At 51.4% G+C, this 13,568-nt stretch overlaps 1 protein-coding gene across 1 annotated transcript in view; it reads right to left on the reverse strand.

The window, feature by feature from the left end:
• Positions 1-12,855, reverse strand: part of CELSR2 (cadherin EGF LAG seven-pass G-type receptor 2) — a 53,591-nt gene extending 40,736 nt beyond the window's left edge. The window contains exon 1 of the mRNA XM_036767983.1: positions 9,534-12,855. Coding sequence (XP_036623878.1) covers positions 9,534-12,855 — 3,322 coding nt within the window. The remainder of the gene's footprint in view (positions 1-9,533) is intronic.
• Positions 12,856-13,568: the final 713 nt, after the last annotated feature.

Consider the following 13,568-nt stretch of genomic DNA (forward strand, 5'->3'; position numbering starts at 1 on the left):
ACAGCTGTTTTCAAGTCCACCCCACTAAAATGAGAACTTCCCCCCATTACAATGAGCTGCCCTCCCCCATTAGAATGAGAGCTTTCCTTCCCCATTAGAATGAAAGCTCCCCCCATTAGAATGGGAGCTCCCCTGTTCCATCAGAATGAGCCCCCTACCCCTTATTAGAATGAGAGTTCCCCTCCCCCATCAAAATGGGAGCTCCCCTCCCCCCATCAAAATATGAACTTCCCCCCATCAGAATGGGAGTTCCTATCCCCCCACCAAGTTGAATATGAGCTCCTGCAGGCCAGGGGTCCCTGTTTTTGTCTTTCTTTGAATCCCAGCCTCAGTACATGGCATAGTAAGCCCTTAATAAATGCTCCTTGCCAGACTGGTTGACCAGCAGGCTAGGAAAAGAGCCTTCTTAAAAAGAATCATGAGACTTTTTCTAAAGTAAATTTCAATTTCTTTGGCCCCTCTGCTCCCTCTAATTTAGCTTTTGTATAGATCAAACACTCTTTACCTTGCAGGGTTGTTGTGACCCACCAGCTTGGTGTGCAGCTTTATTCTTGTAGCATTTACCTGGCAGTTAAAGGTTTGCAAAGCATGTTAAGGATATTAGCTCTTTTTTGGGGGTGGGGTGTCAGTCAGCAAGCATTTATTAAGCACATACTGTGTGCCAGGCCCTGGGCTAAGCACTGGACCTTCATCATTTAAATTTTACAGATGAGGAAACTGAGGCTGACAGAGGATGCTCAAATGTCTGTGTTTGTGGACTATGGTTAAAGTTCATGATAAGAAAAAACTTACAGGCACCATACAGGCACTGTCCCAAAAGTCTTGGCTCAGGTACCACCACCTTCTCCCTGAAGCCCTCTCTGATCCCCGACACTGAAAGTTTTCTCTCTACTAATACTTTTGGAACACCCTCTCTAAGTAAATGTTTGTTGTTATTTATTTGGCTCTGTGAATTTGATTACCCTGTGGAGGAATTCCCCTTGAGAAAACCCCCTCTGCCCCATAAGGGGGCAGAGATGCCTGGAGTCTCAGAGAGGTTAAATGCCTTGCGCAGAGTAACAGAGCCATGTACCAGGAGTGGTACCTGGGCCTAGGAATTCCAGACTCAGGCTGGTTTTCCAGTTATTTGCTGCATGCTACCTCTATTATTCCAAAGACCTTTCTCACTTTAGCAAACCCCACTGAGGAAACACTGGATTTATGACAAAGCTAAATGGGTGGAGTCTTACCATATGATTCCTTTAAGAAGCCTGCTTTCCTGGTGCACTTAAAATGTGATCTGATTCAATTTATAAAAACTCATGCGTTTGCCCAACTTTTCAGGAATTCACTAGTTATGTAAAGGGAAGCGGAACCTGCATAGCCAGCTATCTGTGGGACAGATTTCTTTTTCTGTCTGTCTCTGTAATCGGTCTCATTTTGTGTGTGTGTCTTGTGTCTCTCCCAGAAGACTGGGCCCATGGGGGGGGGGGGGGGCAGGGACCTTTGTCCCTTCCTTCCTCTGTATCTTAAGAAGCCCCAGAAAAGAGATAGCTGAATGCAGGAAATTAACAGAGATCTCAGCCTCTCCTCAGTATCATCTTCATGCCCTCCATCCCCAACCCAGTCTAGGGAGGCAGGAGGGTTGGATGGAACAATGGTGGGCTCCAGCTTTGGGGGCAGGAGTTTCTCCCCAGTTCCCTAACCCCCTACCCCCTCCCTAGCCCCTACAGCTGCCTGGAAGCAGGACCTCCATCCCCATGGCAACTGCCCCAATACAAAGTATTCCTCCCGCCCAGCTCCTCGTGTCCTCAGGGAGCCCAGCTAGGCCCAGGCTGCTCCAGCCCCACCCCAGGGAATCCAGAGCAAACCCTCCTTAGCTGGGTGGGGAAATGACCCCACCCTTCACACACACACACACACACACACACACACACACACACACACACACACACACCCCTGTATACTGGGTGTCTCAGAATGGGAGGGGCCAGATACTTAATGGTGCCATGGACTGGGACAATCCTTGGCACAAAAGGATTTTAGGATTCGGGCCCTTGCCAAATCTCCCCCACCTCTCCACCCCCAAGAAATCTTTGTAAAAGGTTTCACTAACTGCTCTTCACACAGACCCACAGATACAGAGACAGATGTACACTGTGCATTGAAATATTTAAGTATATTACATAAGCACACCTACTTATGACCATAAATACATAGATGCCTAACTGCACACACTCCCATAACACACCTAATTTACAGACACACACTAGTGTGCATGTATTCTGGAATACAGTTACACACTAACTACATATTAGAAATAGGTCTACAGTCTAGAAATAGAAAGAGGAAGCCCCCTCCAGGTACTGACTCCTAACCATCTCCCATACAGAGAGAGAGGGGGAGAGAGAGAGAGACAGACAGATGGGGGGGGGGAGACAGAGACAGAGACAGAGAGAGAGAGAGGGAGGGAGGGAGAGAGACAGACAGACAGACAGACAGACTTAATGGGATAGAGAGCCTTGGAAAGCCAGGAAGAACTGGGTTCAGGTTCTACCTTTGTCACATACCCTGGGCAAGTCACTTCATCCCTAAATGTTCTAGATGTCTCTCTAAGACTCTGAATTGCAGAGAAGGTGTCAAGGTCCACTGGTAGGAGTTTCCTTACCCAGGTGCTCCCTACGCCTCTCAAGTTGCAAGCCTAGTCCCTATCCCTGGAACACCACTTCCCCCCTACCCATCTCTACCTGTTGACATTCTGTGCAGTTGCCCCGCCCTGTTATTCCAGACTGAACTCAAATGTCATCCTTCCCTGATCCATAAGCTGGTGATGAGCCTTTATCCCATCCCTCCCTGACCCCTACCCCCCAGAAGCAAAAAAAAAACCCAAAAAACAAAAAACAACAACAAAAAACCTGGAGTCCAGGAATCTAGAACCTAGAATGCCCAAATTCAAATCCTATTTCTGACTCCTAATAGCTGTGTGATCATGGGCAAGACACTTAACCTATCTGAGCCTCATTAGTAAAATGAGATGAATAATCCTTTTAGTACCTATTTTGTGGGTTTATTATGAGGCTTAGATGAGATAATTTATGGAAAGCGTTTTGCGAACTTCAAAAGCTTGATGTAAGTGCCAGTTATTAGTATTATGTATTTATTCCGTATCACTCTGTACCGAAGTTATCTGTATATGAATTTTTGTAGGTTGTGAGCTCCATGAAGGCCAAGCCCAGTCTTTGTTTCTCATTATCCACCACTCTCTGCAGAATAGCCTCTGGACACAATTTAGAAAGGCCCAAAGACAGTTAGACAGATCCAGAGGAGGCCAACCAAAACAGCAAGAGCGGTAGATGCCAGGTTCTATACAAGGATCAACTGAAAGCTATGATGCAGAGGATGAGCAGTTGATGTAGAGACAGGGAACCTGGATTTGAATTCTGGCTTTGCTACTTACTACCTATCTGACCTTACACAAGTCTTAGCCTCCCCATCTGTAAAATGGCACCTGGACAGTCAGGTGGCACAGTGGTTAAGAGTGCTGAACCTGGAATCAGGAAGACCTGAGCTCAAATGTGTCATCAGACACTTACCAACCGTGTGACTCTGGGCCAGTAAGTCATTTAAACTGTTTGCCTCGGTCTTCTCATCTGTAACATGGGGATAATAATAGCAATCCTACCTGTCAAGGTTGTTGTGAGGATTGAATGACAAAACTGTAAAGCATTTAAGTGCCCGGCACATATATAAATGTTAGCAATTATTATTATTATTAAAATGAGGATGCTAGACCAGCTGATCCCTTTAGGTTTAAGGATTAAAGGGATGGAAGCTGCTACAGACTTATGCTCCACAGTGAAGAAGTGGCACTGTCCTTCAATATGGAGATTTCACAAAGCACTCAGGAGGGTGAGATTCAAGAAACAATGACTGAGATTGGAAGAGGAGAATCTCTGTCCCCGTACCCGGTGGTCTCTAACAATAGGTTGCAATGAAATCTGCCCTGGGCCATTGATTCAACCAGCAGTGATTAAGCATCTTCTATATGCCGGATACAGGTGAGGTACACTGCTTAGATAAAACATGAGCTCTTCATGGAGCTCACAAAAACACAATTACAAAGATACATGCATTAGAGAGGTGAAAAAGCAAAGTGTTGTATGAGGTCTAAAGGAGAAGTTTTTACCTCCTGATGGCAGATCCCAGTAGGTTTCTTGGAGGAGGGGGCACCTGAGTCGGTCTTAAAAGGAAACTGAGTGCAGGAAAAAGGAGGGTGGGGGGGGAGAAAAGGGAAACAGCAAATAGAGGGGAACCATCCAGGTTTAGAATGAGCCAGTCTAAGTGCACATTCATTCATATTCCACCCTGGACCCATACACACCTTGCTTGGGCTTTTGTGTAAAATTCAGGATTTGAAATAGATGATCTCTAAAAATCCTTTCCACTCTAGATGCGATGATGTTTCATGGAGCCAGATGCCCCACTACGGACCCTTACTCCCTGTAATTAGCCTAAATGGACCTGATGCTTTAGTTAAGCAAACCTCGTACCAACCCCCCACCTCTGGTATAGTAGCTAAAAAGGCTAGATCTGAAGCCTCTGCTACTAATTACCCATGTCAATATGGGCAAGTCATTCTAACTCTCTCATTTTCCTCATCCGTCTGGACTAAATGACCTCTAAGGGCCTTTTCAGCTCTGTATCTATGATCCCAGGACTTCCGAGCCTCTCAATAGGCCACTCTCCCTGACCTGACATGCCTCCCTGCTTTTCCTCTCCTCTATACCCATCTATGAACTTGCCATTGTTTTAAACCCTGCTCTAAATTCACCACCTCCAGGAAACCCAGCTTAACCCCCTCTGGCTCTGCAATCCTCCATTAAACAGCAATAAGTTCCTTGCACATATGGGATGGAGAATCAGATGTTTCAAATTCAAGCGCTGTGAACTTGATCCTGTCAAAGCTTATAAAGGCTTGTTCGATTGAATTATCGTGAATAACAGCTCTCACATTTCTATGTCGTGAAGCACTTTCGTCGTGACAATCCAATGAGATAAAACTAATGCTAATAATAATAATAATAACTCACATTTACATAACACTTTAAGCTTAACAAACACTTTCCTTGCCACTACCCTGTGAGGTAGAACATATATTACCCTTATTTTACAAATGAGAAAACTAAGGTTCATCGAGGTAAACGGAATTGCCCGGGGTCACACGTCTGAGGCTGGATTTGAACCCAGGTCTTCCTGAATCTGGACCTAGGGTTTTATCCACTTTGACACAAAGTAAGGCGATAATTCAATCCCTGCCTTCGAGGAGCTCACATTCTTATCGGGTAGACAATGCACACAAACTGTACACACAAGATATAAACATGCAAATGGAAGATAGTCTCATTAGGTACTAACAGTAGGGGGGGACTCAATTATTACTGCTTGTTCTCACATCACTTGTGCATTTCTCGGATGCTTTTTCCATTAAATTAAGAGCCCCTTAAACAAAGGGGCATTTTCTCCTCCTTCCTTATCACCCTCCACACGGAATCCAGTTCTCAGCTGTACACACAAAAGAACCAAGAGTTTAAGAAAGTGACTGTCTGATCACATGATGCAGAGTTGAAAGGTAAGACCTTAACACTCAACTCTGGTGATCAATGCGTCTCCATCTCTCCCCTCAGTGCCCCAGGTGGTCAGATTTCCCCACTCCAGGGACAGAATCTAAAGGCTAGCCTCCTGTCCTGCCTCCCACCCCTTCCTGGGCATCTGTGTCTGTCTCCGTATTTCTAGCCTGTCCCCTTCCTCCCTGCTCCACCCTGTTGCTTCCCATCTGGTCTTCCATTTGCAGCCACCTGCCCCACTCTTTTCTTCTTCCTTCCTCAGCTGACACCCCATCCTCTTATCTTCCTCACTTAGGCACCAGAGAAGTAAGGATGTGTGAAAATGACTGCCCAGTAGGAAAGGTCAGTCTGAGCCAGAGCTGTCAAGGAATTGGGGAGAAGGGGAGGGTTTGGATAGAAGACAGCCTGCCCCTTTGCCCACCTGCCCTCCAGATTGGATGGGGGAAAGCTATAGGCAGGATCAGGGCACCTAGAAAACCCAGCAGAACCCAGTCCCCCAGCCCTCATTACTCAAGGGAGTAATGCCATAGGGCAACAGTGATCCCAGAAACCACTCCAGTCCTACACTGTCCCTCTGCCAGCCCAGAAATGCTCCTCCAAGGGAAAAGCGGATCAGAGACACTAAGTAGGAAGCACCTGTATGTCTGAACTGAGAAGGGGAGGATGAGAAGGGAGAGGGAGAAAGAGAGAGAGAGGGAGGGAGGGAGTGGGAGGCAGAGGAGAGGGGAGAAGGGAGGGAGGGAGAGGAGAGAGAAGAGAGGGAAAGGAGAGGAGAGAGAGAGGAGAGGGAGAAGAGAGGGGGGAGAGAGAGAGAGAGAGAGAGAGAGAGAGAAGAAAGATCGATCATTAGGACTGAAGTTGGGGCCATATCAGCTCTGGGGAAAATGAAAGGGAGGGGGAGAGACAAAGAGACAGAAAAGCAGAAGTAGGGATCTAGATAAAGAGACAAAGAGACACATGGAAAGAAACAAAGAGACATGGGAAGAGGAGGTAGAAAAAGAGAGAAAAGAAACAGAGAAAGGGAGGTAGAAAAGAGAGTAAAGAAACAGAGAAAGGGAGCTAGTGATGGAGAGAGAGATAAATTCAAACAAAATGAGACGGAAAAAAAATCAAGCAGAAGAAAGACAGAGATCCACAGCATAGGAGGGTGAGGGGGGCAGGGAGGAGAGGAAAGCAACATGGGCAAGAGAAAGAGAGAAAGAAGAGACAAAGAATAGAGGAAGAGAGACAAAGGTCTAGGGGCAGCAACGGGCTTCCCCCTCCTCAGTCTAATGCTTAACTTTGGAGTTGCCATAGCGATTGCCTCCAAGGGTCAAAGCCTGGGGGGGAGGGTGGGGTTCTGAATCTGGGGGAGGGGCAGGCATGGGACCACGAGGCGCCTCTGAATTCCCTCCCCATTTAATTCTCTGAGAGAACCAGGGCATCACAAGGGCATGAAAGACTGGGAAAGACTGTGCCCTGGCAAGGGATAAAAGAGCTGGAGGTACCCTTCTAGGACTTCGTTCTCTCCTTTTCCAGCCCAGTGCCCCACTGTCTCATTGTGCCTCTGCTCCAAGAGAAGAGTCTTCACCCTAGCTCTTCCACACTTCCAATAGACTCAATAACCTCTAGGAACCCTACCAGCTCTAAGTCTATGAGCCTATGAACCCCAGCCTTCTGAACCCTTGTCCCATAAAGAGCTCAGCTCCATTCTATAACATGGGGGTTCTTAACCCTTTTTGGTGTTGTGGACCCCCTTGGAATCTAGTAAAACTTAAGGACTCCTTAGAAAAATGTTTTTAAATGCATAAAACAAAACATATATTACTAAATTTCTATTATTACTAAGTTTCTATTGATATTTCTATTACTAAATTACTATTTCTATTACTAAAATTCTATTGAAATATAGTTATCAAATTTAACAAAAAATTCAGACTCTAAGTTAAGAGCCCTTCTCTTGGAAGAGGGGAAACTGAGGGAACAAGCAGGGCAGGGGCTCTCCCCAAGTCACTTAACTTCCCTGGGACTCAATTTCCTCACCTGCAGAATGGGGGTATGGGACAAGAAGTTCTCCAATGTTCTTTCCAGCCCTTACTGTATGATTCTCTAAGTTCCTGCTCCCAACTATTCCCTAAGTTAGTACCCTGTAAAAACTGGGGGAGAGGGGGTGCGGCAACTGCCAAAAGAAATAGCCCCTCCCCTGGCCCGACCCATGGGTGGGGAAGGCAAAAGCCCTGTGTTCACCTTCCTTTTGGCCTCTCACTTTAGGCTCCTTTTCTGGTAAGATCGCACATGGATCCTAACCCCAAAATGGATAAGCAGATGGCATACCTCTTCTGTCCCTAGCTGTTAGTGCCAAATGATTTCTTTGTATATCTCCTCCCACCCTAGACAGAAATCTCTCATTAGGGTCTCATCTGTTCCCCATCTTAGTGTGTGTGTGGGGAAACCTCAGTTCTTTAGCCCCAAGATTCATCTCCCCACCAATGCCAGCTATGCTAAACAAGAGGATATTATCTAGCAGAAAGGGGTAGAATGCCCTCCGCTGTGCCCCCAGGGGAGTTTGCAGGCTGTACTGCTCTGCCGGGCATCAGGAATGCCTCAGCTTGGGTCCTGGCCAGATCTCTCTCTCTCTCCTTCTCCTTCTCTCTCTCTCTCTCTCTCTCTCTCTCTCTCTCTCTCTCTCTCTGTTTCTCTTTCTCTGTGTTTCTCTCTCTCTCTCATACACACACACACACACACTACTCTGGATCCTTTCCTTCATATACTATAAATCCCCTATCCATCCTGACCCCCTAAACTCACATTCCTTTGACCTGGGGGAGGGAGGATGGATCTATGGGAATCCGACTTTCAGCTGGGAGAAAGGGAAGGTTTGGCTCCCCTGGGATCAGCGTGTGTGTGTGTGTGTGTGTGTGTGTGTGTGTGTGTGTGTGGTAGGAAGGGAGATACAGGTTCAAAGAATCCAGGGAGCCCCAGCCAGTGCCTGCCTACTTTGCATCCCCTGCCCCCCCAAGACCCCAAACCCCAGCCTGTGACAGTGGGGTTTGTTTGGACAGAGACAATGAGCTCTGGGCTCACTTCCTGCAGGGAGCTCCGGAGGGGGGTAGCAGCCCTAGCTCTTTCAGCCTAGAGGGGAAAGAATGTACTAGACAAAGTCCCCGTCAGTCTCCTGCTCGGCCTAGAAGGAGAGGGGGCCAGAAGGGGCTGGACTCTGGGGTCCTGACCTTACTGTGTGCCCCCTCCCCCCTCCACATCCACAGACGAGCTTCGGCCTTACTCACTAGATGAGATCACAGAAGCCTCATGGGGCAGGGGGAGATGGTCAAAGTGTAGGGGTATGTGTGGGAAGGAAACCTGGATGTTCTCTCAGCTGCCTGAGACAGATTGGGCATAGGGACAATTTAAACTCAAAGCTGCCTTCATCTCTCCACCTCAACTCACCTGCCCACCAGTCTCCCTCACCAGTTTTTTTCCCAGTTTCTTGGCAGCTGGGCCCCAAGCTAAAAATCTAAGCCCTACCCCCCTCCACACACAGAGTAGGGCGGGAAGAAGGGAGGCAGGGGCATCCAACTGCAACAGACCAACCCAAGCTGTGGGGCGGGAGGCGGAAAGAGTCAGAGCAGCTAGGATTCCTTTGGGTTTTTTCCCAGGCCAGTCACTGCCATACCTTGGCACAGTTATACCCAGGACAGAGGAATGAATGAGACACCCACCCTCCACTTCCAGAGGATCTATCTGGCAGCTTCCCCCCACCTCGCCCCAACACTGCCTCACTGCCTTCCCAGTCTCCTTCTCTGAAGCCCTGGGAGTAGACTCCTCCCCTAATCTCACAGCCAGCCCCATCCCAGGCCTGCCCCCAAAACTCCCCTGAGACTTGCCCACAGCCCCTCCCAAGCTCTAGCGGGACCACATGGCACTTCCCCAACACAGCCCCTCAATCCTTACCTGTCACTGACACACTCATGATGGCCTCCAAGGGTCGGTTGTTGTCCAGGGCCTTGCTCAGTCTCAGTTCCCCTGTGGAGGCGTTAAGCAGCACCAGGCTGAGCTCATTCCCACGTTCAAAGCTGTAGCTCAGTGTGTCAGAGACATCAGGGTCGTGGGCTGGCACCCTACCAATAGCACCCCCAGGGAAGCTACTGGAGCGGTTGGTGACATAGTTGTTGAAGAGGATCTCAAAGTTGCCCAGGACAGGGGGGTTGTCGTTGCGGTCAAGGAGGCGGACATGGACGGTGGCCCGGCTCACCAGCGGGGCCGAGGTGGCCTGGATAACAAGGACATACTCTGCCCTCGTCTCATAGTCCAGGTCCACCAAGGCAGTCAGCTCCCCAGAAAAGATATCTAGCTGGAAGACCTCAGGGATGTTACCCTCCACAATCTGGTACATGATCTGGGCATTGGTGCCCTCATCAGGGTCTGTGGCTGTGACTCGAGCCACGGCCAAACCAATAGGGCTGTTCTCTTCCACAAACACATCAAACTCATCCTGTTCAAAAACAGGTGGATTGTCATTCACATCCAGTATAGTCACCATCACCTCCACCGGCGTCCGGGCTGGAGGGACTCCCTTGTCCACAGCAAACGCCCGTAGGACATACTGGGCCATGTTCTCCCGGTCTAACCTCCGTAGCGTGCGCACTATGCCTGACGTGGACTCAACGATGAAGTCGCCGTCGCCATCATCCCCACCTTGAAAAGTGTAAAACACTCTGCCATTTAATCCTGAATCACGGTCTGTGGCTGAAATCTGTAAGACACTAGTGAAGGGGGGCACATCCTCATAGATGCTGCCTTGATAGGAATCACGCAGGAACTGGGGGGCGTTGTCATTGACGTCATTGATTAGGATTTCCAAGTACGTGGTGTCTGACTTCTGGGGAATGCCATTGTCCCGGGCAGTGATGGCTAGAGTGTAGGAAACCTGGTCCTCATAGTCCAGCTCAGCCTGGGTGGTAACAGCCCCTGTGTCTCCGTCAATGCGGAACTGGGGGATGCTGTCCTCCATGAAATAGGTGATGCGAGCATTCTCACCCGTGTCTTCATCGGTGGCACTGATCAAGACCACGGTGGTGCCCGCTGGCCGGTCCTCGTTGACGTTGACAGTATAATGAGAGCTCTGGAAGACTGGGCGGTGGGTGTTGGCGTCTGTGACGTTAACCACAACTTGGGCCGTGTCTTGACGTGTGCCATCGGAGGCTGTGACGGCCAGCACATACTGCCGCTCCAATTTGTAGTCTAGGGGCAACGCCAGGGAAACCAGTCCTCCACCACTCTGGCTGGTGATGGAAAATCGGTTGCGAGTATTGCCGCTAGCAATCTGGTAAGTAATGACGCTGTGAGCATCCCGGTCCACAGCGGAAACTGTCACTACACTGGTACCTACAGCTGCATCCTCATTCAGGCGCACTGCATACTCTGGTTGAGTGAAGGTTGGGTTGTTGTCATTGACATCAAGGATGGTTACGCTGACGCTGGCAGAAGCTGTCAACGGGGGTGTGCCATGGTCCCTTGCCTCCACCCCAAAGCTGTAGAAGTCTACCTCCTCCCGGTCCAGCTCAGCAGCCACAGAGATCCAACCCGTACCGTTATTGATGGTGAAAGGAAAGTCAGGCCCAACGCCAGCCAATCGGTACTCCAGACGGGCATTGTCACCTGCATCGGCATCGATGGCCTGGACGTGGAGGACCAGATACCCCAGTGGGACGCTCTCTAGCACCGTGGCCTGGAAGGGGGTACTGACAAATATGGGGGCGTTGTCATTGATATCTAGGACTTGCACCGTCACCAGGCCTGAGACGTTGGAGAGTGGAGGACGGCCGCCATCCTGGGCCCGAATCCGGAGGGTGTATTCCTTGGCTGTCTCGTAGTCAAGGGGGCTCACGACATCCAGGGCCCCTGTCTGAGCATCCAAGTAAAACTGGCCACGGGCATTGCCACTCATGATACTATAGTGGACCAGAGCGTTGCTGCCTTTGTCACGGTCTGTGGCTGTGACCCGAAGCACAGGGGCACCAGGGGTCACATCTTCCCTCACCTGGACCACATAGCGCTTCTCACTGAACTGGGGGGCATTATCATTGTCATCCTCCACGGACAGACACACAGCTGCTGTGGCGCTCCGGGGACCGGGATCCCGACCCTGATCACTCGCTTCCACAGTTAGCTGGTAGGATTCTACAGCCTCCCGGTCCACAGGTCCCCGAGTGCGAATCACACCAGAACGGGGATCAATTTCAAATACCTCAGGGGGGGTACCACCGGGCCCCTCCACCAGACGATAGAGGATGTTGGCATTGGGAGGGGCATCGCCATCTGTGGCTCGAACTGTAAGTACCTCATAGCCCACTTCCAGGTTCTCCCTCAAACTCTCCTTGTACTCAGACTGCTCAAAAACGGGGTTGTGGTCATTGGTGTCAGTCACTGTGATGGTTAGTGTGGCCAGGGCACTTCGCCGAGGTGTACCATGGTCCTGGGCAGTAACTCTGAACACATGAGTGCTCTTGGTTTCCCGGTCCAGTTCCTCAGCAGTAGTCACAGCTCCAGTGACTGGATCCAAGGAAAAGAATTGGTTGGATCTGCTATCAAAGAGGGCATCCATGGTATACTCTAGCCGACCTGCTTCCCCTTCATCTGGGTCCACAGCCCTCAATGATGCCACTGGCGTGCCCACTGGCTGGTTCTCAGGCACAGTGGCCTGATAGACAGGCGACTGGAATTGGGGGGCTGTGTTCACATTGCGTTTCCTTCGACTTCCTGGGAGATCCCCAGGCATCCACTTCTCGACCCAGTGCCCCTGGGTCCATGCCAGCCTGCAGGGTTGGCACTGCAGCTGTGGTACCTGGATGCACTGATGCCCTGGGGGCAGGGTGAGCTTGCCCTGTGGGGAGATGTGGCCTCGGGCACCCAGCAGGCGGCAGCTCCAGGGGCAGCCTGTGGGGGCTGGTGGCAGGGGGATATGAGCCCCAGGCTCTGGGCACCAGGCTCTCCTGCTTCTAAACCTATCCAGGGGCACCAGGCGGCTGGTCAGCTCAGGCCCCCAGGCCCGGCAGCGGCTGGTGTGTAGCCAGTGGCCCTCAGTCCCGGCTGGGCAGAACCAATGCTGAGGAGTGCAGAGGGCTGGAGAGCTCAGGTCCAGGGCTTCCAGGGAACGGCAGGACGATGGGGCCAGGGCGAAACTCCCGGGGCCCAGCTGCAGCAGCAGCAACAGCAGCAGCGGCGGCGGCGGCGGCAGCAGCAGGAATGGGGCGCGGGCGCCCCGGCCCCGCATCTCTCCCTCCTCCCGGCAGGGTCAGCGGCGGCGGCGGCTCCTCCTCCGGCTCCTCCCGGCCCCGCCGCGCCGCATGCCCGGGCCGGGGGCACCTGATTCCCGGGACCTTCCCGTGCGCGCTCCCTTCGGGGCCCCGGCCTCAGCGGATCTCCTGCGCCCTAGTTTCTCTGCTCACCTCTGGCCTGATCTTTCCCCTGCGGCTCCTGGATCCCTGCAACTGCTCAGAATCCCTCCTGCGCCCCTAGTCCCCCCACCCCCCGGACCCACCTCCGAGCCCTGCCTGGAGCCCTGGCGGGGGCTCCCAGGTCCGCCTCCGAGCTCCCCCCTACACTCCCAAACCCCACTCTGTCCTAGATCTTTGCCCTGCGTCTCCGGATCTTTAGCCCTGCGTCCCCGAAACTCCCACCTGCGTCCCCGGTCCTCACCTGTACCTCTGGGGCTCTCCCGCAGGATTTCCAGTCCCCGCGCCCTGGATCTTCAGGTCTCTGTACTGAGCCCCAAGAGCTCCCCCACACCGCCCGCAGCTCGGGATCGGTCCTTGCGCACCCCCACCTCCGCCTTCCCCCTCCCCCTCCAGATCCTGCCCAGGGCTACTACATCTCCCACCTGCGCCTCCAGATCGCCCCACTGGGCCCCTGGAGCTCCTTCCCTAGAGCCCCAGCAGTCGCTCCAAGATCCTCACTGTCTCCCTGCACCCCCGGCCGGCTCTCCCT

The sequence above is a fragment of the Trichosurus vulpecula genome, chromosome 7 (assembly GCF_011100635.1).
Source record: "Trichosurus vulpecula isolate mTriVul1 chromosome 7, mTriVul1.pri, whole genome shotgun sequence".
NCBI lineage: Eukaryota > Metazoa > Chordata > Mammalia > Diprotodontia > Phalangeridae > Trichosurus > Trichosurus vulpecula.